At 39.5% G+C, this 26,447-nt stretch overlaps 1 protein-coding gene across 8 annotated transcripts in view; it reads right to left on the minus strand.

Annotated features, from left to right (window-relative positions):
* The window catches only part of DLG2 (discs large MAGUK scaffold protein 2), a 1,049,275-nt gene that overhangs the window by 55,934 nt on the left and 966,894 nt on the right, over positions 1–26,447 (minus strand). For all 8 annotated transcript variants that reach the window (XM_072850809.1, XM_072850805.1, XM_072850803.1 and 5 more), the window contains one exon: positions 824–1,000. In XM_072850809.1, coding sequence (XP_072706910.1) covers positions 824–1,000 — 177 coding nt within the window. The remainder of the gene's footprint in view (positions 1–823; positions 1,001–26,447) is intronic.

Here is a 26,447-nt window from a genome sequence, read left to right on the forward strand (position 1 = left end):
TCAACAGAGGTAGAAGATAATACTGATTTGTGTGGTAGTTCTGGTACTATCAGAGACTTGTGGCCAATTTTACAAAAGTACCTAGACAGAGTAAACAATACAAACAATGAGAGAGATTCAGATGTCTGTTCTCTCTCCATCAGTCAGCATGGATCCATCACAGCTAAACAAAGATTCAGATTTAGCTTGGAGAATGGATGAAAGTTCCTGCATTTACATTATATGAAAAATTTACTGTGATATTGATTATCCATCAGTTTCCAGGCAGGCAGAGATTACATTAACAGATTTTGAAGCCAAAGAAGACCATTATATAATTTAGCGTCATTTTTTACATCACACAGGCTGAGAAGTTTAATTCTATTACTCTCTCAAAAGAAAGACATACAGTCTTGATTTGAAAATGTCAAGACATTCATTACATCCCTCAGCAGTTTGATGCAATGGCTAATCACCCTGACATTAAAACATGCGCTCTACTTCAAATTCAGAGCTAATTCCCAGGCTGGGGTTCTGGTTATTCCTTTTTCTGCCAAAGCTCTTTAGTAGGTAGTGCTCTCTCCCCCTTCCTCCCTTTCTTTGTGAAGTTACTGATCCAGCATAATTGAGTCACCTTTTCAGTTTCTTTTCAGTACAGTTAAACAGCCTGAGCTCTTTAAATCTCACAGCAGAAATCATATCTTCCAACTCTTGAAATAATAACTGTGGGATTTTCCTCTACTTTCCCCATTTTTTCAGTAGAGTGATGCACCCCATCTTTAGAACAAAATAGAATATTTTAACATCATGGCCAAAGAGGTAGGAAGGAGAAGGCAGCACTCACCTCCTCTTGCTGGGTATAACTCCCATCTCCTCACTGTCTCCCTCCAGAGTGACCCTCCTCGCCTGCCACCATTCATCGTCCGAGGCGTTGATGACATGAAGGATGTCTCCATACTTAAAACTGAGTCCTTGGCTTGGGAGGCCACTGTCTTTGCTCTTGTCATAGTCAAACATGGCTCTGTGAAAGGAAATAAAGATATGAAGACAGATGATTATATCAGTCTTGGGAACATTTACTTCTGAACAATTTGTCATATTTTATGTTACAGCTATGCCTTGCTCCTTTCCAAAGGGAAAGGTCTTGCTTGGAGGAAAACTTTCCACTGTGAAGTTAATCTTTACAGAATCCTTTTTTTTTTAAGAGAAACTGAACAGTAAAATATGTTATTTACTGTTTCACTTAATAAAGAACAATCACCATATCAGAGTATCTAGTAAACAAACCTGGTAGCCAGAAGTCCCTCTTGTCACCTTGCCAACAGCAATTTGTGGCTGTTCAGCTTGTCCTTTTCTCACACTTCCCTGTGCTCAGACAGGGGGTGTCTGGCAGACAGGGGTGCATTGGGAGGACTAAATACAAGGGACCAAAATCATGCTCAGGATAATGCATTTCTTTAGGAGAATGGATGCATCTATCTTAGCATCTATTTCAGACCAGAAGCCAGCTTTCAAAGGGAATCTCTTGATTATTCCCACTCACAGTGCTTTGGCTTATGTCCTGGAGCTGTGTTAGGTTGCACAGATTGGATTCCTGAAATTTAAAACTAAACTGAAAGATGGTCTGACCAGAGTAGCGCTAGTCTGACATACACCCCGCTAAATGCCCAGGGTGCCCACAGCACCGCTGCTTTCACTGTCCACGTCCAGTCCCCCTGTGCCGCAGCACCTCCTCAAGCAGCCCTAGCTATTTCCTTTGATGTTGAAGATATTTTCCAGCTGTTTGAAGTGGACCTCTACCTTGGGCATGCTTACACACAAAAGTTCCATGTATATGATATGTATATTAATATAGGACGTATATATAATTCTAGGGACTCCATAAGCACAAATTGAGAGGTAGCTTTAAGGTACCTGGCTATCAAACTGTGGCTGGGCATAGTTCAGCATGAACTTACTGCCTAAGTATTCAACCCAGATCCTGGGAAAGAACTTCACCCTGCCCTGAGCTCTGTATTACCAAGCTACAGTGACACCAGTTCTCAGCCTCGTCCAGTCCTATGCCTGGCACCTACACCAGCAGTCTTCAGGGTAGACACACTCCAGTTTCTCAGGGCAAGACCTTGCACATGAATCCCAGCAAGGCTGTACAGGTGTGCAGGTCGCTCATTGGAGTTACCGAGCTAAAAATCCAGATCTTGGTTTCTTACAGGAAAAAATACATGGGAATATTTTCCCCATGTAAAATATTGTTTAAAGATCATGCCTGTCAAGAACTGATGTTTATTTCCTATAGGGAAAATAATATGATTATAATCCTGACTACAGAAATGTTAGATCAGTAAAATCCCAAGAGGTGTATAATAATTCCTACTCTTTTACTGTCAGAAATAAAGCTGTGGCAATCTCTTCACTGGTAAACACTTCTGTGAGAAGGATTTGATATAATTAATTGTTGTGCATTGTAGTGTAATTGCAGAGAATGATTATAGCAGCTTTATGGGTAGATTTAAAACACTCAAGGCTACCTCTCATAATAAGGAGAACTTAAAAAAAAGTGTTATCAGAGTTGTAACTATGCAACAAAAATAATTTAAAAGCTTTCAAAAGCACTTATTCTGCATGAAAGGTCTGGGTCAGGAGGAGGAAAAATGCTATTTGGAATATGTCTTCTCTTAAAGAGTTTACGGTCATGTACTAACATCTTCAGAAAAGCCCAGCTAATTCCCTTTTCTGAGGATAAAGACAATAAATAATCCTGATGAATTTTACATAATCCATGAGCTTCGATATGCTTGTGCCTTTCTTGGTAAATGTTCTTGGACTGCACGTAACCTTTGAAAAATTGTAATGGCTTAGCAATGGAAAACCTTTAAAAACTTGCCTATATCTTAGTAAAAATTTACATTCTTAAAGAGTTCTTATCAGTAGCAGGTCATCTGCTGCCCTCTCAAATAAAGCTTTCTGCGAGGACATATGATGAAGAAGCATATAAATCCAGAAGCAGCTAAGTATTATCAGTCACCTCTTCTTAACCAATTAATGACACCTGATCTCTGCAGAAATGGCAGCGCACACACAAACAGGCATACAACATATCATCCTGTTGGTATTGCCCTTATCAGCATGCAGTAGTCCGAGTTTTATCCTTGTATTGAACTTTTGTTGTCTTAAAAATTCACTGAATAATTGTGTACCTTGCCATGGAAGCCTATCAACATCTCAAACCCACACAGTTGGCAACCATGCTGAATACTGGGCAGATGTGATACAGTCCTGAATCCATGCATAATTAAATTACTCTGAACAAATGACAGTATCTTCTGTTGCAGAGAATATGCAAGACTGTCACATCCCAGATGTAAAACACATGCCAAACTGGAAATGCTCCATATTTGGCAAGTTCTAAGATGAAGGATATGTTTCAAAAGCGAAGTAGCAGAAAGAAAGTAGGGCAGCATTCTTTGTCCTTGAACAGACATTTGTACCTCAGAGTCCATGTATTAACTTAAAATCACCGACTGCCATAGTGCTAGCTGATGTTAACAATGTGTGCAGATGGCAATGTTTGCTACTGACTTTCTTTGATTGGAGTAATCATGTGCAATGCTAATTAAAATGAGATTATAGATCTCAGACAAGAGAATTTTTGAGCACACTTTTCATTGAGTGAATGATTTTGTGGCTGCATGCTCTACAGATGTTGATTACTCCATTAGTAAATGAAAATTATATGAGAGCTGACTTCAGTGCTATTTCCTAAACATTTCAAATTAAGAGCCAGGTTTAAGTTGGTAACATAACTGTATTTAAGCTTACAACTTTGATAACATTGCTGGCTCTGTAAAAGATACTTTTGCAAGTTGGCAGTTGGCCCAGCTATAAAACAAGTGGAGATCTTCACTCTAGGCACTGTGGTATGCATGTAGAAGTTAACATGACTACCTTGGGCAATAGAGTGACGTAGGCACACTCATCCTCACCTCCTCCTTTCAGTTCTTAGGCTGTAAGTACAATTTGGATATCTACACGTCCAATTGCAAGCTCTAGTTTTACTTATTTAAGAGGCTGACATGTCATTTCTAATTTTCTACCTGATGAACAGCACCCACTTCTGTTTGTGCTCATTCTTTCACATGTATGTAAAAATAACACATCTGCATCTGTTGAGTGTCAACTGAAGTGATACAAAATGAATGCGGCCAGACCTCTCATTTGGTAAAGGAACTGGGCAGGGCGGACAGAAAAAGATGCACTTTTTTGCTTTGCTCTTTCATGGGTTTGTACTATGACAGCCCAGTTTTACAGGATACCACACTACATCCTTCAAGCACTGAAACTTTCATCAGAGAGTCAAGTTCAGCTCTCAGCAAAGTCTGTTTGATCTATGCAACCTTCTTAACCCAGATAACATACTAAGGTATGTTAGATACCTTAGATAGGTTCTGCCATGCGATGGGGAATATCAGAGGAAAGGCTAAAATGTAGTAGCACCTTTGCAGAATATTATGTGTTGAGGAGAGGACATAAGCAACCCAGTCCAGCAAGAGACCCACCCTCGCACAGAGCACCCATCACCCCTCTCTGAGTGACGAGCACCATATTTTCCTTTCAGTTAGAAAAGGGCCAGCATGATCAGGACCTGACTGCCGTAACTCCCCCAGACAAGTACTCTTCCAAAATGAGATGTCTAAAGGAAACAGCAAAAAAGTATTATTTAAAGCATCCAGAGGATTTAACCCATGAAGATATGTCACAGTGCCTCTCCTGTGACGAGTTAGAGGTATCTCCACGCAATACAGGGGCACATAGTGCAGATACTGTGAAGAGCCTACTCAGCAGAGCTAAAGAGCTTTCTGAACTTGCTAACATGACTATATGTTTTCATACGGCTGAGTCTGCTTATTCATGGGTTGCTCGGGCAGTTCTTCAAGGCACTGAGCTGTAATTCATTTTTAGTGTCTTTTACTGCAATTTTAAAGAATAATAATCTCAATAACCTTACGGCTTTCTAATGGCACTTTTCTGACAGGCTTGGATACTAACAAATTCTCCTTTTTTTCTCCACAACTGATAAAAGCACATCTTAAAGACCAGTTCTTCTTCTTTCAGGTGTTTTATATCCTCAGTTAGCTGCTTGCATCCACTGTTCAGCCCTTTTTGGATCATATAGGACAGAACCAAGAGCTCTACAAGGCTTTCGCTATGGCAGTAAGGGCTCTTTTTCCAGTCAGCTGATTAAGTCTACTTTTGAACTGGGATAGTGAATTTTTAATAACAAAAGAAAACAGTTTAAATTATTTAACTTTCCTTTTAGAGCTGTCACCAATGTCGTGATCACACCAACATCAGAAAAATTCCTGTTCACAATCTTCTAGACAGTGCATTTCACAAACAGGACCCTGGGTTACACAGGATAGATAACGCATTTTGAGGTTACAAATATAGTAAGCCCAGTGATTACTATGAGATGTGGATAAAACACTGAAATAGGGAACAGAGCTTGCTACAAACTAATTAAACAGGTGTGGTGAAATCATGATTTGGCCATCTTAGTTCCCTTATAGGAGTGGTTGTGATTATCAAAGGCCTAAAGTATATGCACCAAATTTCCATTAAATTTTTTTTCCTCAATTCCCAGTTTTTGCATGAGTTTGGGAAAAATGTTTAATATCTGTACAACATTTTGAAAGTGAAAAGTGCTATTCAAGTGCTAAGCATTGCTGCTATCTTCTTGGTGAAACCCTCCTGGTGTAGAAAATTAAGAAACACTGTTCTGAGAAGTGAAGCAGGAGGTGCAAACATTTAGAACAAGCTGGATATCACAAATACTTAAGATTATGTGAGTCTTGTTTCCTTGGTATTATTCCAGACTTCAGAAGTGATCATTACACTAGGCTAATCCCAGCAGTAATTTGGACAGAACCTAACAGCTTTTATTTTTGTGCTTGGAACCCACATCAGCATAAAACATGAGACAAGCATTTCATAACAGCATCAAAATTCATTGTTCAAAAATTGTTTGAAATGAAAATACTGCCAGTGCCAAGCTGTAACATACTGCCAAACCCGCAGTGAGGTGTCCACATGGCAATGAAGACCACTAAAGCGGGGGCATTTTTTTCCTCCACTTAGTGTAAATACTTCAGCATTTGAGGCATGTCCAAAAGCTAAGTTGCAATAAATTTCTATTCCTAATGACACCTATTCTTGCAGCTAGAGTAATAAATGTTTGACATAGGAGAAAATATATTAGCTTTAAGGAAATAGCAAATCAATTCATTGTGCAATCTCATATATTGCAGCCTACTGGCACCCACCATGCCTATATTGTTACCAGCATTTTAAGAATGAAATACAGGATACAGAAAGACTACGTGATCTTGCTAAGCCTGTGGCAGAAAAGGGAATTTAACAGAGAAACCTAGCTTCCTCAGCTAATGGTGTAAACACCATTTGTAAGTTAGAAGCATTCACGATTTTCCTGGCAAGGCAAGGGATATTAATGCATTTACAGCACAGCAATATAGTTTGCTGAATGCTCCTGTATGTTCAGTGCAAAACCCCAAAATCTTCAACTCCGTTATCACTGCACTATGACCAGTAATCTCAATTTGATACAGTTCAGGTACTGCGTGGCAGCTTTATTTGCATCTTTGAAATTACTTTCTTCTTCTGGCACAGATGGGAGTTTGCACATAAATTTACAGACTGCTCTTTGCCATTTACTTGATTATAAAATGACAACAACATTTAGCAAGAGAGATCTTCAGCTTCTGTAAACAGTCCTAACTCTTCTGCAATCTGCCAGCATATCTGCATTTACACCATTTAAGGTTATTACTCTTTTCTCCGAAAATTTCCTTAGCAGAGATTCTCAGACAGCAGGCTTTATAACATCATCATAAGGGAGAGATACTTTATTCTCCTTCTCCACATCTATCCTACCCCCTGCCTTTTTGTTTTTTTACAGATGGGGAAATCCTGTGCACAGAGGTTTAATCATTTGACTGGGTTTAGACAGTAATTCAGCATCAGAGTCAGAATCGGACACCAAGTTTCATAGCTGACTTTTCTGCACTGTCAGTAATAGATATCTTTCCACCCACTTGCAGGCTCAGCTTGAAGAAAACATTAGAAGAAAATGAAAGAAATCCCAGTGTAATTCATTGCTATAGCTACAACAGAGAGCACAGCAGCACTGCGATAGAAGCAACTATTGCAATACAATTAAGATGCTATTAAAAGGGTTAAATTTTCAGATAGTGGCATGTCAATAAACACTTTCACCTTCTCCTCCCAGCTTCATTTCCATCTGGAGAAGCTGAACAGGTAAATCCTACATGTAGAGCGTAGCAAAAAATTGCCCTCTCCTTGTGAGGTGTGGGAGGCTCTGAGGTGCTGTTTGCTATGACTGGAGGCTGCCAGAATAGCCCCTGCGCTGTGGATGATCCAGTCGTACATTGTCACTTCCTCTGAAACAGTGGGAGGGGACTGTTTTATTAGCTTTTATTAGGAATATACTACAACAATGTGGTTGCAACAAAAAAACATCTGAATGTTTGACTTGTTACCCACAACTAAAAGATACTATGATTCCTGCTTTTTCTCTTCTCTTCTCTTCTCTTCTCTTCTCTTCTCTTCTCTTCTCTTCTCTTCTCTTCTCTTCTCTTCTCTTCTCTTCTCTTCTCTTCTCTTCTCTTCTCTTCTCTTCTCTTCTCTTTTCTCTTCTCTCTTCTCTTCTCTTCTCTTCTCTTCTCTTCTCTTCTCTTCTCTTCTCTTCTCTTCTCTTCTCTTCTCTTCTCTTCTCTTCTCTTCTCTCTTCTCTTCTCTCCTCTCCTCTTCTCTTCTCTTCTCTTCTCTTCTCTTCTCTTCTCTTCTCTTCTCTTCTCTTCTCTTCTCTTCTCTTCTCTTCTCTTCTCTTTCTCTTTCTCTTTCTCTTTCTCTTCTCTTCTCTTCTCTTCTCTTCTCTTCTCTTCTCTTCTCTTCTCTTCTCTTCTCTTCTCTTCTCTTCTCTTCTCTCCTCTCCTCTCCTCTCCTCTCCTCTCCTCTCCTCTCCTCTCCTCTCCTCTCCTCTCCTTTCTCCTCTCTTCTCTTCTCTTCTCTTCTCTTCTCTTCTCTTCTCTTCTCTTCTCTTCTCTTCTCTTCTCTTCTCTTCTCTTCTTTCTTTTCATATTTCCTCTCTTAATGATGTTGCACCTCTTCATGAAGCTGATCCCCTCAACTTTAATTACTGCAGTTGGGCTGAGACGAACAGTGTTAGCAGCATCTGTGTTATCAATTTCAGTCATGCCAGGGCACTGCATCATGGTTGCCACATTCCCTTTGGAAGTTAGCACAGGTCAGAGACCATTCCCAGCAACAGTTTACCACCCTTTTATGGTGGAGAGGAGGACATAAAAGAAGGGATACGGGCTGTTGCGGTGGGCCATGGAGGATGCTCCCAGGCATGTGTAGTTTAGAGTGTTAGTATAGCTGATAGCACTGATGGAGACCCTGAGGGAGTGGAGCTGCCCCTAAGGCACCTTCACTATACCAAATCCCGTTACACATTTGCATCCAAGCCTTCTCCATTTCCTACCGTATTGTTTCTTTACTTCACTCAGCAATTTCTCTATTCAGTCCAAGTCATTCTTTATCATTTTGCTCCTAGTGGGAATTTGGCAGAGAGTTATGCCACAGACTTCAATGGAAAAGGGACTGGAGACAGCATTATTAGTTCCAGAAAAATTTCACTAAGAGGACGGAGATATTTTTTTTATGGTGTTTACATCAGGAAAGATGACTGCCATTTGTCCTCAGGGAATATTTTGTTCATTTTGCAGATCCGACCATGATTCTTCATGTCAGCTCCTATGAGACAATGTTTATGTTGTTGATGGGCTTTTTTTTGTCTTTAGCAAGTGCTCATGTTCTCTGCAGGAAATGGGTTCTTCTGTACTGAAAAGATTTAAGTCAACATTTTCAGAAGTATCAGCCAATGAATGGATGTTGCACTTCTGTGGTCTTGCTATGCAAGAGCATACAAGGTCCTATGTTAAAGGCAAAATCTCTCACAGCCCACACTGAGGAAGGACTGATAGCTTTAGCCTTTCAGCTGTGGACATGGACAGATCTCATATTACTCCCAGGTTTGCCTGGCTTTAAGCTCTTCCAGCAGGAATTGAAAGGTGGCTTGAGAAAGTGAAGCTCTTTCATGTCTTCTCTTGTGCCAGCACAAGGGGAATTCATTTCAGGGTACTCCAGCTTTTTGTTTCTTCGGCATTTTACAGGGCATAAAAGGGCCAAACAGAATTCCCTTTCTGCTTGCAAACATCTGAAACCAGTATCAAGCTGTGAGCATGTGCCTTGACCCTTTCCATAATTTATTGACTAGGAAAAAGTGGCTGCCAGTCTCATCTGTGATAAATGCAGAAGCTTTTAAATACATCTGCATTGTACTCAATGTATTCCAGATTTGCGGCTTTGAGGTTTGCTTTAAAACTAAGAGACTGCATTGGGTCAGAACACTAATTAGATTTAGCTTTAGGTATTTTGACAAACTCCAGAGAAGATCTGCAGTAGCATCTTGATTGTGGAGCGATTCTTCACCGCTCCTGAATTTGTGTGTGAAATTTCACAATAAAAACCCAAACTCGTGAGTGAGATTCGAATTTCACAGCAAACTGGAAAACTTAGGCCAGGGTTGTTCTAAGTTTGTTTTGTTGTGTTTTTTTTTTTAGGAAATGAGATAATTTTTGACTGACCTTGACCTGGCCTGAGGATTATGAATCAAAATTATGTGAAATTTGCAAGTTCTTGGGTTTGTTTTTTTTTCTCCCCATGCAGATGAAGTGAAGCTGCTGCTTGATGGCATCTCTGGTTTCTGTCTAAGGAATCTGCAGTTTCCCAGCACAGATTTCTGTGTTGTGACATTTAAGATTATCCATATCCAGAAAAGAAAAGAAAAGAAAAGTGACTGGATGTCAAATCAGGGATACTTTAAACTACCGGGTAATTCACCTGAAATTGCAACCTGTGATTTGCACAGTTTGACACAAGAGCCAAAGAGTCATTCTGTTATTCTTTGTTTTAAAGAAATAGTAACTTATTTACTGTCTGAGAATATTAATTTCGGGATTTTTTTTCCCTCAGGGAAAATAAAAAATAAAATAAAATAAAATAAAATAAAATAAAATAAAATAAAACGTTTCTTTCAAAGACAATGAGACTTAAAGGGAATATTGTGACTCTGTGTAGCACAGCCTGTAGCCACCCCCCTCCCTCCCTGCTCCCAAATGTATCTTCCTTCTAATACAGAATACACTGTAAAAAAGCACTGAACTTTTTTTTTTTTTTTAAATAATCAGTGTACAGTAGTTCTAAGTATTACAATAGCTCTCAAGGATCTGCTTTGGGTAGTTGGGTTTTTTAGGTAGTTGTCTCAGATACCCTGTAGCTTGCAATTGCTTTCTTTTAGACCTAATCATGACCCGTATCTCTTAGCAGCTTTTAAAATTACATTGTGGCCAGGCTGCCCACAGAACTCATTGTGCTTCCACTGGGTTATAATCAAAAGGAAATTTTCAGCACATGAAAGAACCCCACTGATAACATAATTATTACTACCAGCCAGATATATGATGGCTTCTTTGTTTTTTTGGACAAGGATATTAGACAACTGGAGAACTAAAGAGAAAGCCTTCCTATGGAAAAATGATCCACATTTATGATTTTTATAATTTGAACATAATAGTGACAACAAGAGTGGTAAGAGATGGACTAAACACAATGCCTCTAGTACTGAAAAATACCTCACCAGCCAAAATTCAGACAATTGGCAGCAAAATGGAATATTAATTTTTTTTGTCAGAAATCAACATGTAATACTACAGCCTTGTCAGTCAGAATATTCTTACTTCAGTGCAAGAAGTGTAAGAGGCGGGGAAGTCTACAGACTTTCCTAGCATGGAAATGCTCTTTTGTTCATGTCATAATAAATCTGTTTATAAGTTAAGACCTTTAGAGAGTATTTTTGAAAAAAAAAATTGTTCTCCAGCTATTGAAAAAGTGTAGGCAAACAAAACTACGAGAAAGTATTAATGAGACAGTACATTAGGCTGCTCTGTCTTTAATGAGAGAGGGCATTTTGGAGAAGTCAAGATATTTGTTTGCAACAGCTCTTTCTTAGTAACAGTTTCTGCTTGGCCTTGAATGTTGTCCTTTGACAATGAAAGAGTCAGAAGTTGGATTTGCATTGTTATTGCATCAGCTGACTAGGTTCTTCTGAAATAACAAGGTGTCACATGCATACAGGAACTACGCCATGGAAAACCACTGAAAATTATTATGGAAATTAATTCTCCTGCCTGATGTGGAGAAATGTAGCAAGTCTATAAACTCTGCTGGATGCGAGTATTTGAGAAATCATAAAATCCTTTTGTGTCTAGGCCAAAACTTGAAGGGCTCAGTAAGGGTTTACTCAATCAGTGGGAGGTTGCTGGTAGGGTGAGTCCTTTGTGTTTTAGCACAGACTTCAACAGGAAGCAAAGCAATTAATTTTTGGTTTTGACTTCGTCTCTTTTAAAAGAAGAAGGGTGATTTTGTGAAGATCCAAATGCTATCGAAGTCTAAAATGGTATTTTTATGGCACAAAGGTCAAGTGACTCTACATAACCTCTGGTTCATGAAGCCAAACATGAAATCTCTAAAGGCTTCACATTTACAAGGTGTAACTCTATAGAAATCAATAGATATGGAACAATGCGGAAGGCCTGAGCTGAACTCAACTGAAATCTTCTAAACTGTAATGGAAATAACACAGAAAGTTGCCTGAAAGAGCAGCAGCTGTGAGACGAGATGTACTATTTGGTCAACCAGTTCTGTGGACTCCTTGAGCTATTGTCTGTCAACCCTTACCTCTCATAAAGAGGCTTATCCTACTAAGTTTTATGCTGTGATTGGGTTGAACATTCTCCTGGCAGATGATGTTTCCTATAAACCTCCATCTTCAGGAATCAAATGAATACTTCAAAAGCTCAGTTTTCATTCATGTCCCCTTCTCATAGAGAAAAGCTTGAAAATAATGCCAGCATACGCAAAAGCAGGAACAAACAAACAAAAAGGGCAAATAAAAATAATAGTCTTTGGTGTCACCTTGTCAATGTCAAAACATTGTGATTGTTTCTTCTTTTTAATGGTTAGCTTTGGTAGTTTCACTGTGTGTGGTTGTCAATCCTCTTTAGAAATGGACTTTGAAGAAAAAAGTGCTGATCAACCACTGTTACAAAAAAAATTTAACAGCAGCAATATGTATTTTAATATTTATTAAACAGTGTTGCAAGAGGATGATGCTAAACTTCTTAGCTTCTGTCCTTTAAACACAAAATTAAGCCCATGCTGCACTGAGCTCCCTGCAGCTCCATTGCATTATGCACACCCTTCTTCCCTGGGGGCCCCAGCTCTCACGTGCTCAAAAGCAGGATTAAGGGTAACATCAGAAGTTCCTGCGTCCCATTTTTAAAGGTAAATTAAGCACATCTGAGCCTAGGATTTGTTGACTTTCAATGAAGATTAGACTTTGAATTGCTAAGTCGCTTTGAAAATGTTACCCTAAACAGCTTTAAGATTGACAGAATTTGCCTTAAGCTGCTCTGAGGCTGACAAGATGAAGGTCTGGTACAGTAACAGAAGCGCTTTGATTCCTTGCTCTTGGATGGTGCTAGGACCTAGGATAAGCCATTTTTTTTCTGCTACCATGAATGCAGCTCAGAGTTTTGATGGTTTTGTCCATAATGATACTTCCTCATTCTCTGTGTAATTCCTGATTTAAGCAAGGACACTAAGGAACAGAAATGGGACCTTTCCTTTTAATATCTTCATTTAAAATGAGTCTCGTGGCAATAAAAAACCTAAAAATAAATCTTGCAGGAAAACCAGTTGGGTTCTTCTCCCTCCCCCTGCCTTGAAAAGTTTCTACCTATACTGGCTTAAGCTTACCTTGATTTTAAGACATTCCTCTGTCCTGCAGAAAAAAGATTTACCACGAACTCCTACTTCTACTTAGCAATTAATTTTAGATGGTAAATGTTTATCAAAAGCCATGTCCTTAAATTTAGGCAAAGTAATAATAATAGTCTCTTGAGTCAGGTGCCTAAAAACAATTTTCTTTAGCGTTTGAGTAATCTGACCAATTTCAAGCAGATTACATGTACTTAAAATTATGCATTGAGACTTATCTGTGCTACAACACATTTTATGTAGTAGAAAATAATTCATGGATGCACTTGCTTTTCTAATATTGCTCATAGGTAAATACTTTCTATTAAATTTATTTTTAAAAAATTGACTACAAATTTCAGGATGTAAAACTCAGTTTGAAATCTCATACACTACTACCCTTTCCTAAGCCTGAATCAAATGACTGTGTCATGCTGGAAGCTGGAACGTGATACAGCTTAATGTTAGGTTCATGTGTGCAGAAAATACAAGACTGAGGCAGGAATTATAAAAATCCAGTTTATGTCTTCAGGAGCTATAAGTGAACAGTAACTCCCTCACTGGCTTATATGTAATGCTGGCATCTTTCCTCTGTTTTTTAAAAACAGTGAATAATGCCCTCTACAAAAAGGTTTTGTAGCTGGGAAAGTTGTAGAAGAGATCAGTTGAACAAGCATGTCTTTGTGTGTCATGTTCATCATGGGCTGATCCAAAAATTTCCTCATTTTATGTTGCTTGCTGATCTTGATGAGGTACTTTGGTGGAGGAAAAGCCTCTATAAGAACAAGAAACCTTGTCATTAACAAGGAAGATGCATGAGGTCAACTCTCTTGCTTCCACTGTAGGAAGGAGGAGCAAATCCCACTCTCCCAGTAGAGAAATCCATAGAACTTTTCTGAAAATCCAGTCCTTGATATAACGGACCGTGTAGGACTAAGGAACAGTGCTGGACCACATTCACATTTGCATTACTCAGGGATCAGTTCATCACTAGTGGAGCTGCTCTGAACGTGTGGGAGAGGGCAGACTCTCAGCAGGAGGATGGTGAGCGTTGGTGCAGGCAGTGCAGACGGGTTCTGCACTGGGGGATATTCAAAACTCAGCTGGACAAGGCCTCGAGCAACTTAACGTAATTTTGAAGTTGACTCTGCTTTGAGAGGGGGGTTGGACGTACAACCTCAGGATGGTCTCCTCCAGGCTAAATTACCTGTGATCGTATCTATTCAGAAGGACTGAGGTATAAAATATGTTGAGACACAGGAGTTTATCTCAGATCATATTTATCACTTCTGGGCATATCAAGAATTTTTAATATATATTCTGTATAAAAGGACAGTCAGACTTTGGTGTCTGAGAGATAGCATTTTCTGCAGTGGGTAAAAATAATTCACTTTGCTTAAAAGTTCCTTGGTGTATGCAACTGAGGATGGTACAGAGATGCTCAAGCTACGTACAAGTTCAGGTGATGTTCTCCAGACCTGTGCACTGGTACTAACCCAATCTTGAAAGCACTATAGCCAAGTTAAAGCTCTACCTCACCATGGCTGATATGGCTGTACTGTAGTGATTTGGGAACTACAGTGTGTCTGGTGGCTCAGCCATCTTCAGGCAGTGTAGGGACCCCAGTGTGACTGTGGGCTTATAGTAGAGAGGGCTTTCTTTTGTTCATATTTTGGGAAAACAAATTAGGTGCAATGCAGAGATTATTAGAGGAATCTAAACTCCCTAGACAGTAAAGGAGAGAGCTAGGTACCTATGGGAAAGGAAGAATTCAGAGCATTTACCTTAAATGAGAAAAATAGGCTGATACAGGTGGTATGAACATTTCTCTAATTTGATGTCCTGTTTCCCTACTATAAGAACACTTAAGGAGAGTATAGTGAAGTGCCCAAAGAGTATGGTAAAGTGGCCATATCAATGCCTGTAATGGGTAAATTAAACATAAAGGGTGAAATCTCTTTGATTTCAATAGAAGGAAGCATCTATTGAAGCTACACATTTTGTCAGAAAAGCCTGCAGTGTAAATTACACTGTCATTTAGCATTTGCTTATACAAAAACTGTGCCATTAAAATGAATTGAGTCTTAACAGAATAACAGAATAGAGACCCAAAAGTAAGTTATTTTTTTGATTCTGACATCCCAGGGAGTCATGGAAAAACAAACAAGCAAGAAAGCGAACAAACAAATGTCTCTGAAGAGATGTTTTTCTTTCACTTATGTGGACAAGATTGTTTGAAATATTCATCAACAAGATTTTTTTGCCTGGACCAATTCTTAGACTTTTTTAGTATTTCATAGCCTCATCTGCAAGCTGTAGGAACTTCATATGTGTTCACTTCCAACATGGAATCAGCAATGCAATTTATTGGGTGATTTAAGGGCTGAGTAAGGATGCTGTCTTTGGAGAAGGCTGTGGTGTACAGCAGGGAGAGGATCAGACCATATGTGCCCTGTTCCTATATGTTCCCTAAACATCTGCTGCTAACCACTGTCACACTTGAGTAGATGCACCTTTCTTCTGAGCCAGGGTAGCTGCAAAACAAAATTGTTGTCACATTTATAGAGGAAAATAGATACAGAAGGTGGGAAACTGAAATTGCCTGCACAACTTGCATTAGTGCCGACAGGAGAAAGGACACGGAAAATTTTCAGTGTTTAAAAAAATGAACAAAGCGATCCAAATGGAAAAAAAATCAAACACTTGAAATAACTGCAGGTGACAAATTATGAAAACTTGCGGCTTAAGGAGAATCAGGTTGAACTCTTCAGTTTGCTGACAGTTTTCCCTGCGTGTAGGTGATGACTCTCACCAGTCAGTCAGTTGGGGGAAGAGGAATTCCCAGTGCCTGGGATCCTGCACAGACAGCCCATGGACTGCCAGACATTTCAGGGAGCTGGTAAAACTCATAGGGGCCAGGGAGGGACAATTACTGTGGGGCTGTGGAGTTTCTATGTATGTGTCAATCCCAATGTTATATTACAAAATTTTTGACCGGGGCTACCTTGTATCACCTTGATCGAGGGCTGTGTTTGATGATTAGGATTACTTCAGCAACCCAAAAGCTGCCAGAGCATATAAAGTGCTGTGTTGCATTAAACAGCAATAAGTAGTGTAAATAGGAGTTTCAAATCACCTTTGCATATCTGCCTTAACTTTGTAGATTGATGTGCTGGTTTTGGCTGGGATAGAGTTAATTTCTCCATAGTAGCTAGGATGGGGCTATGTTTTGGATTTGTGCTGGAAACAGTGTTGGTAACCCAGGGATGTTTCCGTTACTGCTGAGCAGTGCTGACACAGAGTCAAGGCCTTTGCTGCTTCTCACCCCACCCCACCAGCGAGTAGGCTGGGGGGCACAAGGAGTTGGGAGGGGACACAGCCGGGACAGCTGACCCCAACTGACCAAAGGGACATTCCACACCATATGGCGTCATGCTCAGCATAGAAAGCTGGGGGAAGGAAGAAGGAAGGGTGGGACATTTGGAGTGATGGCGTTTGTCTTCCCAAGTCACCGTTATGCGTGATGGAGCCCTGCTTTCCTGGAGATGGCTGAACACCTGCCTGCCCGTGGGAAGGAGTGAATGAATTCCTTGCTTTGCTTTGCTTGCGTGCGCAGCTTTTTCTTTCCCTATTAAACTGTCTTTATGTCAACCCACGAGTTTTCTCACTTTTACTCTTCTGATTCTCTCCCCCACCCCACCGGGGGGGAGTGAGCGAGCGGCTGTGTGGGGCTTAGTTGCCGGCTGGGGTTAAACCACGACAACTGACCACACCGCAGCACCTGGTTTCCAGATGTGTTGTCTTTAAACCATTTTACTGCATTAATATCCAAACATTTCTCTTCTGTTTAGCTCTGCCATTCCTACCTCTGGTCTTATAGGATCAAACTCCTTTTTGTTGTTTAACACAACTTGTGAGTAGCAGTGCAAATGCTATCTTTTTTATAGTTTTCCTTCTGTCTCTGTCTCATTAACTTAGTATTTCCCATCAAACATCAGCCAAAGAAATATCTGTTTTTCCAGCAAAGTCTGAAATATTTCTTTTCCATAGCTATGATTTATGACTGTAGTTCTGTCATTAAGCTCTGCAAAGTGAACCAAGTTAATGGAAAGACTGTAAACAGTGAGCTTGTATTGCGATGAACAACTTTCAGGTTTTTTATATAAACAAGCAAGTCACTACAAGATACAATGTGATGAAATAAATATAAATGAAAAAAACCTTAAAAAATAGACTGTATAAAAATTTATCTTCAGAGGTTCCTTTGCTTTGTGATCTCAAAATCTGTATCTTAAAATCCTTATCTGAAGTTAAGAGCAAGAGCTTCTTTTCCTTTAAATAACAGATACAGGCACTATCTTCTTTACCAGAAAGTCATTCGTTAAGCAAACCCTCATTGCAGCTTGTGACTGCCTCTGAGGGATAATTTCAAAGAATCTTCCCAAGTGTCCCACATAGCAAGGCCACATCTGAAAATCTATGTATCTCCATCAGCTGTAGCAATAATTTACTGCCACTAATTTATCAGTCCCATTGCATTACTGGTCTTTAGTGAGGAGGGTTGAGATTTTTCATTTTCTTGATTTGTTTTTAAGAGTTTGTATTAATGTTCCTCCCTTTGCACAAGGCTGAGGGATCTCCTGCATGCAACAGTGGAGATGTCTATGCTTTCAGATAATCTCCAAGTGAGCCTATGCCCAAGTCCAGGCTCACTCACTGTTCAGAGACCAGCAGATGGTTGGGGCAGGCATGGCTCTGCATTGCCAGACTCTGCAAGGACACTGAGGAGAAGAGGATGTGCCCCTTCAAATCCTTTCACAACCAAGGTGCAAAACAGGACAAAGAAAGGCTGTCTTGGCCTTAAGACATTATTTTCAGCACCTTTGACATACTTTCCTACCTCCTCAAATGCTTGTTGGCAGCTCATGTAAGACCAGCCTGAAGGAACTGGGGTGCCTAACTCCTGCCAGAGCAGGTGGTGGGCACCAAAATAAGGCTGGCAGCAAGGAGTCCCTTCCAGCTCTGAATCACAGAGACCAGAGCTTCAAACACATCTCTCTCTTCGTAGCTTTTCTGGTTGGCTACTGTAGGTATCCCAATACTCAAGGTACTTGCTGCCATGAATCCAATCTTTCATGAATCCACCTAATTCATCTCCCGCCCTCCAAGCTGATACCTTTTAGGCACTGAGGTCAGTCCTTGGGAGTTCTGCACTCAAAGCTGGAGACAATTTTGAGGAACTGCAAACCTGAGTGTTTAATTACTCAGCACCCTTTACCAAATGCCTGTCTCTGGGATTCTGACTCTGTCTTTATAAAGCAAGGATGGATGGCATTTCCCTGCCATGAAGGACAATAGTGAGGATAACTACAGTAAGGATTGTGCAGCATTCAGATACTAAATACCAATTACACAGGGCATTGGGGTGTAATAAGAAAGCTCAGGAAAGAAAAGGCCATAGCAATAAAGCTAAATGAATTATTTACAATCAACTCCAGGATGCGTTTAAGGATGAACCCACAGAAGAGCCTTTCAGACCTGTCAAATCAATGGAACCATCTGGACTTGACGTGTCAGTAGACAAAGTTTAATAAAAAAATCAATAAAATTAATAGTAATAAATTAGCAGGATGAGATGAATGACTCATACATGTGGAAGTGGAAGATATGAAGCCATTTTTTTCAAGGGAGACCACAAATAAATTAAATCTGGCCTGAGTAACAGGTAGATCTACTCAACCTCTTTAGAGGAACAGGGAACTCATGGACCAGGAATATCACTTGGATTTCCAGAAAGCTTATGTCAGACTTCCTCACCAAAAGATCATAAAATATAAAATATATAGTGGTCTAGGATTGAAGGATTAGTAAATGTTTAAAGGATAGGAAACAAGGGTTAACAAACAAGGTTTTGTTTTCACAACGGAGGAATTCCCATAAGTGATCTAGAAAAGGTAGTGAAAAATGAGGCAATACTATTTACTGAACACTGAAGTATCAAGGGTAGCAAACTGAAAAACTGACTGAGAAGACTTGCAAAACGATTTCAAAATGTCAAGTGACTGGATGATAAAATACTTGATGAAGTTCAATGTCTATAAGTGCAAAGTGAGGCATGGGGAATATCAGTCCTTGGTAAATTTACATACTGATATACACTAGCTAAGCAATTACTCCCCAGGGAAGAAATTCTGGAGACTTTGTATATTGTTCTAAGAAAACATTAATTCAGTGCTTGGCAGTAGTGAAAAAGGCAAATTTGTTCGTACAATTTAAGGAAATGAATAAAGAAACAAACAGAAATCATTGCTATTATACCATGATACAGACACCCACACACTTCTACTACAGACAGTCCTGATCCCCTCAACCCAAAGAGGACCTGGAAAAGGCAGAGAAGGAGAAGAAAGGCCAATGAAGGCAACTTTATCATGGGACATATTATACAGATTAAGCCTTCTCAGCTTTAAAGAAGATGACCAAGAAAAGAATATAATAAAAGTTAATGAAATTACGAATTTCAGGGAAGAGTGAATAGGGGACATTTGTTCACTGTTCTCACAATACAAGAAATGGAGGGAATTGTAATTTAACCACTAACAGATAATATACAGTATGCAATTAACCAGTGGATGTTGTAGAGTCTGAAAATTTAAATGGGCCTAAAAAAAATTATTCCAAAGAAGAGAAAAATCCATCAAGAGCTATTTTTATAATCTCAGGTGATCTGCTATCAGATTCTATTTAAGACAGAATAATGGGTGGGAAGGACCTTTGCTGAAGAACGTGTGAAGGTGGTCATGTTCACCTTCACACATTCACCCTACATCACTGGGGCTTGGGTTTGATCTGTATAACTTAAAACAGTAGTCATTTGGCTTGTGACAACCTGCTTGAAAGACAACTTTATGTTTATGTCCTGCCATATTTGTGGAAACCAACTAAAGAATTCAAGCTGAAACCCCATTTGTACATATACAATGCAGCTGCCCATAAACAGAGCATTAGGGTAGGACCCAGTACAGAGCTGGGACCCACTCCTAGGGCCAACACTTTTCTTCAGGCTATGTAAGTCACTGTCTATATCTCTGTTTCTTCACCTAGTCCTTCTTTCAGAGAAAGCTTAGAGATATGAAAAACACTAATTGAGAGATGGATATGACTATTTTTATTTTATTATCAAAACATTCTTTCAGACAATGCCCTTCCCCTTTCCTTTCTTCTGATGGCTAGTTTAAAGGGATGGTGTACTTAATTTTTATCTGAAAGTCTTGGCACAGTACTAAGGTTTTTAAATCAAAATAATTTAAATCAATTTATAGAATATTATTTTGGGTAATCTTTTGGTTTTCCACTGTTGAGTAGTGTTGCATGATTACACTGAATACAAAGATTGAAAACACATCATAGACTCAAAGGCACTGAAAAATCTTCAGAAAAATCTGAAACACAAATTTTAATCACTGATTCATTGTTTTCCTGGAAAAACTTATTTTTTTGTTGTTGTTGTTACAGAATTTCACTGGTACAAGACTTAGCATATACGATAATTAAAAAAGTACCTATATATTTTTAGGTTTGCAAGATAGTGGATGCATGTGCATCTTCCTAACCTAGCACATCTGATGTCCTCATACAGCACCATACTTCTTTTTGCAGTTAATCCAAGTATTCATTGTTTTTAGAGAAAATCTCCCACTACAAGTCAAGGTGCTTTTGCCTTTGGGTAAAGATATGAGTAGAAGGGTAATTTTCTGGGACCTGTTTCTCAAACCTCATTAGTAAAAATGTTTGCATTTCTAGGGAAAATAAACTATTAAACTGGATTTTAAATAAATGCTGAAGCAGCAACATCTAAAGAAATGTTTTAAGAAATATTTTTATATGCTTACATCTCATAATAAACTAAATAAGAGAAATATCATCATAATGTTCATACAAAAAATGCCTTGGAGCAAAAAGGTGCCATGTATTCCCTAAAGATATCTTTATTCTTGTCTCTTGCTAAATGATTGACACAGTAAAAAATGAAGTGATTAACTTCTAGCTGACAGAAAAGAGTAACATGGGTCTGTAATGATGGCAGCCTCGAGTGACACAGTGTCCTACTTATCTGCATTTTAAAGCAACAGCTGCTGGGTCTTTTGCAATGTCTGCAGAATTTTAAAGAATAGCAAGATTAGTAACAACAGTACATCTTTGCTACAAATGCCATGAAACTGGCCCTCACAAGACAGAGATCAAACAGAAAGTGTTGGGCATATGTGAAATAATTATATTGGGGGTGGGGGTGGGGGGAGGCAGTTCTTATAGCTCTATGTAAAAATACCCTGATGTTTCTCAGTCAACATAATCCAGATGTCTGGTTTCACTGTCTACCAAATTTCCTCTAGATTGAGACATTCATCTTGAAGATCTTTTTGAATCTGGACACTTTTCCTAGAATAAGTTAATTATAAAAGGATGCAGATGCTTTATTATCGGGCTATATTTATGCAGTTAGACATATCTACAGCAGAGAGTGCTCAGTCCTGCCAGCTGGTTTGCAACCTCACTGTCCAAGGCTAATCCCCTCTAGCACATACGATCCACACTGCCTAGCACTGGGCTCAGGGCTGCTTTGAGCCCATGTCACATTCTATGGCCCTGAGAAATAATTATTTTATGAATGTGGTATTCTTCCTCTTCAAAGTGGCTGAAGTAATGTGAACAGTATGTCGTAACCTCACAGACCATGTTTTATAGCATGACACCAGAATAGTGTTGCATGTCCTAAACAAGTAGCATGAGGGTGTATGGGGGTCTCTTAAAGTGAAAGTCTGCAAGACTGTGTCATGCAAAGGGAACCAAACCCAGTGATGTCTTATCCATGCTGCCCAAAGAAATGTCTAGAGTGAACTATCCTAAAAATAACCTATCCACATTTGGTCTTGAAGGGAACTAGTTAGTTTGCTCCCAAAGAAAGCTTGGGAGTAAATGAGCAGTACAGTGTGAGCAGTCAAGGTCCTGGGTGCAAACTGGGCTGCTAGATTATCTGGATTACATAGTCATACCCAAAGAACTGTGTCACAGTAACATATTTTTACAAATAATATCATTTTGTTGGTGAGATAAAGCCATATCTAACATATTACATTGCAGCAGCTGGAATTCCTATTTTGGAGTGAAATGAACTCATTGATGTGAATGTGGCTGACAAATTAGCTATGATATTTCTTTGCTAATCATAGATATTGTCTTTAAAATGGCCTGCTAGTTTAAGGGTTTCTTTGGGAGAAAATGGCAGCTCTGAGAGCTCTACAGCCACATGAAATTCCAGACTGGCATGTGATTTGTTTTAGATATAGCTATGACTGTGATTGTAATTGCCTTGGACTTTCTTGATGATAACTATTCAGAAAGCTTCAGATGATCCTGAAAATCAGAACCATTTCTAATCTTACCTCTTTGATAGTCAATTGAAGTACAGTAAGGTAAAAGGATATTGAATGCAGTCTATGATGAAACTTTCTGGAGACTGATAGGTTACTCAAAGTTGAGAACAAGATTCAGACTGGTTATTTTTAATGCCTAAAATGGACTTAGATGGATTTTAAGCATCAAGGCCTTACTGCAAGATTCAGAGTTCCTACTCCCTTCAGTAGACCAAGTATTTTAGACTACATTTGCTCTCACATATTTATGAGAAGCTGGATGCCTCTCTCTCTCACTTAAACATTTATGGAATTCATACTTAAAGCAGAGAAATATCCAGACTGCTTTTAAACCCTAAAGGGGTCAATCTTATTGTGCTTCAAATATGCCTAACAAACATATACAAAAGTGAATGCAGAAAAACCACAACAGGAAAGACTATTCCCATTCAAAAATGCAGCTGTGATATTTACCTTTTTCTAGTAGTCTAGTGGTTAGAGACTTACCTGAGTATGGGAAATTCAAGATTTTGCCACACCATTGACTGAGGAAGTGGGAGATATAAATGCAGTTCCCTCAGCAGACTGAAGGGTTTCAAAGCCAAAACTCTCTCATCTTCATAAAGTGCCCTAACCACCAGGTTGCCATTTGTGGAAAGGACATTTTTCACCCCTTCCCTTGAAAGGGCAGTGTGACCAAGGGGTCAGGAAGGTTAAAGTTTGGGAGGAAGAATTTGGTGGAGACCCCTCAACTGAAGGCTGAGGAATGTAGTGGCAAATGAGCTGTCCTGACTGTCATCAGTGATTGCAGGTTGGCTTTAACTGAAACAACAATAATGCAGGGAAAAAGGATACGCACTTGCAAAATGTTTTGCAAAATGTGAGGAACACCACCATCTTTTCCTCTTACATTTTAAACAGACTTTGCTGCTCAGTAAAGTGGCTATCCTCACTTGTACAACTTTGGTCTCAAATTCCCAGAAGAGTTAGTACCTAATACGGAGGCTGAAGCCAGGCTTTCAGCAAGAATGAGAATTCAGACATATTCCAGCATTTAGTTTTTCCTCTAAGCTAAATCCAGGGCAGAGTGACTGAACCTAACTCACCCCTAAGGTGTTGCCGTGCTCTGTAAGGGAGCTCCATTAAGGATGCATTTGGCCAAACTCCCTGCTTAGCACAGCAAAACTGAATTCCCTACTCAACACTTCCATTTATGGTACACAGAATTTATGTAACTAAGTTAGGCACCTTGGATCACCCTCTGTAGACCATGTTTTATGAGATGTTGTGATGCCAAAGCTGGGCTCCTGTAGCTCATAATATGGCCTGAAAGTTGTGTGTACTTCTATCAGTTCTACAGGTAAATTTGAGTCAGCTATGCTCACTGCCTCTGCATCCTCACCCCGCTGCCTAAGGATTGCTTACTCCTACGAGCCACCTTGGAAAATGCTTTTAACAAAGTCAGTTCCAAGTTTCTCCCCTCATCAATCAGCAATAATGTTTTTTATACAGGCTGCTAAATTCTCTACTTTGACCAAGAAGTCTATTCTCCTTGAGTGACACTGAAAACTATTCAGTATGGAGAGTAGTGGTTCAAGGTCTGACCCATTTTGTATTGACTTGAGGGAGAACAAGAGTGTGCCATGTTGCTGAATGGCAACATCAATTCCTTAAACGCTGTGCAGTGAGATCAATGAAAATAAATCAATACATCACTTTAAAAATGGTGTCATGGAAAGAAGTCTCATAGGCTTTCCCTTAAGAGATAAAAGAGGTAAAGAACACTATTTGCTGCAAACACAATAAACCAAATACTGGGAAAGTCCTACAAAAAATGCATTAACCTCCTTCACAGACTGCCACCAAATGGGATTATCTCAAAGCTCACTTACTTTGCTCCCTGTCATTAAGAGGAGCAGCTCATCCCTGAGTTTTGCTAAACAAAACCTAGAGGTTTACCAAATAAAATGAGATTATCTTCTGCCTACATAGCATAAGGAAAAGCATGAGAATAGGATTTAAAATAAGGTAGGAGTGATGTGATAGCAATGAAAAGATTTATGTTATTATAAAGGTCTGGGAGAGCCTGAAAAAATCAGAACTTTAAAACATGCGGACTGTCACACTACCATGCCTTGCTACAATTTAAGCATTTCTTCATTTCCAGTTAACATGAATCTGAAAAGAATGCTGTTGAAACAGCATTATTTGTATGGTTTTATTAGGTGTAGAAATATGTTTTCAAGTAGTTAAAATTCCTTTGTTTCCCTCATCCCACTTAATTAATTATGAGGGGTGATTTGTTTGAGAAGACAGACTGGAAGCAGAAGGCATTCGTGATGGTTTAATTATGGTTTAACTGATGTCTTATGAAATTTGAGAAAATGGCCAGATTATTGAATGGATGAGAATTTATTGTCATGCTCTTGTTATATCAAAGTGAACTGTGATGTTATTCAACTGAGCAGAATTCTTAGAACACTAAAATACATCATTGATAAAGGTGTATTTTTTCAATTACCATTTTATTTGCATATTGATGCAAGGACCTGAATGGAGTAATCTTTTAGAGGAGTGTAATCCCATTCTTTCTAAAACCAGCAAGGACTGAATCCAAATTAAGCTAGAAAAATTCATTTGAAATACACAACTGGACTGCAAGGGTGGAAATGTATATCAAGGGATGGACTATAATTTCAAAACATTGCCCTGGGGAACAAGTACTGAACAGTGGAGTCTCACTAATTTGCTTCTCACTCAACCCCCCAAAATAATAGATGTCTGTAACTATAATCACAGTGAATATCCTCTAGGTTTGTGCATTACAGCCTGAGTCCTAGCCAGCCAAAATGCCATCCACTTCACTCTGAGTTCCAGACAGACACAAAAGCATGGCTGTGAAGGGTTGAAAGATGTGAAACACAATGACTGTAGCTGTGCTATTGAAGTAATGAAGAGCTGAAAAGCGTGACTGATGAGCTCTTAGATAACGGATTAATGAGCAAGATGCCTGTAGTTCATCAAAAGACTAATGGAAATCTACACAAGGTACCTGCGGTATACTATGGAGAAGGATGTGAAGACCAGGAACCATCCAAATATAGCATTAAAGTGACAGATAAAGCAAGAACAGAACAGAGTGATGTTAATGATTTCAGCTTATATGTATATTTCATGTATGTTAACCAATTAGAGCATAAAAAAGGCGTGATGGAAAATAACTTGCAGAAGACCATGATTTAGTGTATGGAGAACAGATAAAACATGAGTAAAAGAAAGATGCAACTTGAACTTTTTTAAAAATTTGAGCTACTAGGCAGATACTACTGTGTGATGCTGGATCACTGGCACCCTGTGTTATATGCAAAAATGCAGTATACAGGGGTGGACACAGGGACAGGCTACAAAGGAGGAATTTAGAAATGTTGCCCAGACATGTAAGGGATGGTTTCAGGAAAGCCAAAGCTCTGCTTCAGTTGAGGCTTGCCAGGGGTGTCAAGATCAACAAGAGCTTTACACCTGCATTGGCAGTAAAAGGCTGAACAAAGGAAATGTGAGTCCATTGCAGAATGGGGTGGACGATTCAGTGACAGCAGACACAGATAAGGCTGAGCAGCTCAGTGCCTGCCTTGTCTCAGTCTTCATCAACAAGGTCTCCCAGGATGCTGTGCTTGGAGATGGGGTTCAGGAATAAGACTGACCAGCAGTGGCTGAGGACTGAACTTGACCCATGCAAGTCCATGGGACCTGATGAGCTGTGTCCAAGGGGGTGGAGAGAACTGGCCAATGTCACAGCCAGGCCTCTGTCATCTTTGAAAGATTGTGGAGATCAGAGGCAGTCCCTGATGACTGGAAGTGTCAAACCCATCTTCAAAAAAAGGCCAAATGATTTGGGGAACTACCAGCTGGTCAGCCTTCCTTTTGGGCCTAAGAAAGTCAAGGAGCAAGTCTATTTGGATCACATTTCTGAGCATGTGAAGGAGAAAAAGAGGACTGGAATCAGTGAGCATGGACTGACCATGGGTAAATCATGCCTGGGCAACCTGATGGCCATCTAGGATAAAATGACTGTGTTTG

The sequence above is a fragment of the Ciconia boyciana genome, chromosome 1 (genome assembly GCF_034638445.1).
Source record: "Ciconia boyciana chromosome 1, ASM3463844v1, whole genome shotgun sequence".
In the NCBI taxonomy this organism is placed as follows: domain Eukaryota; kingdom Metazoa; phylum Chordata; class Aves; order Ciconiiformes; family Ciconiidae; genus Ciconia; species Ciconia boyciana.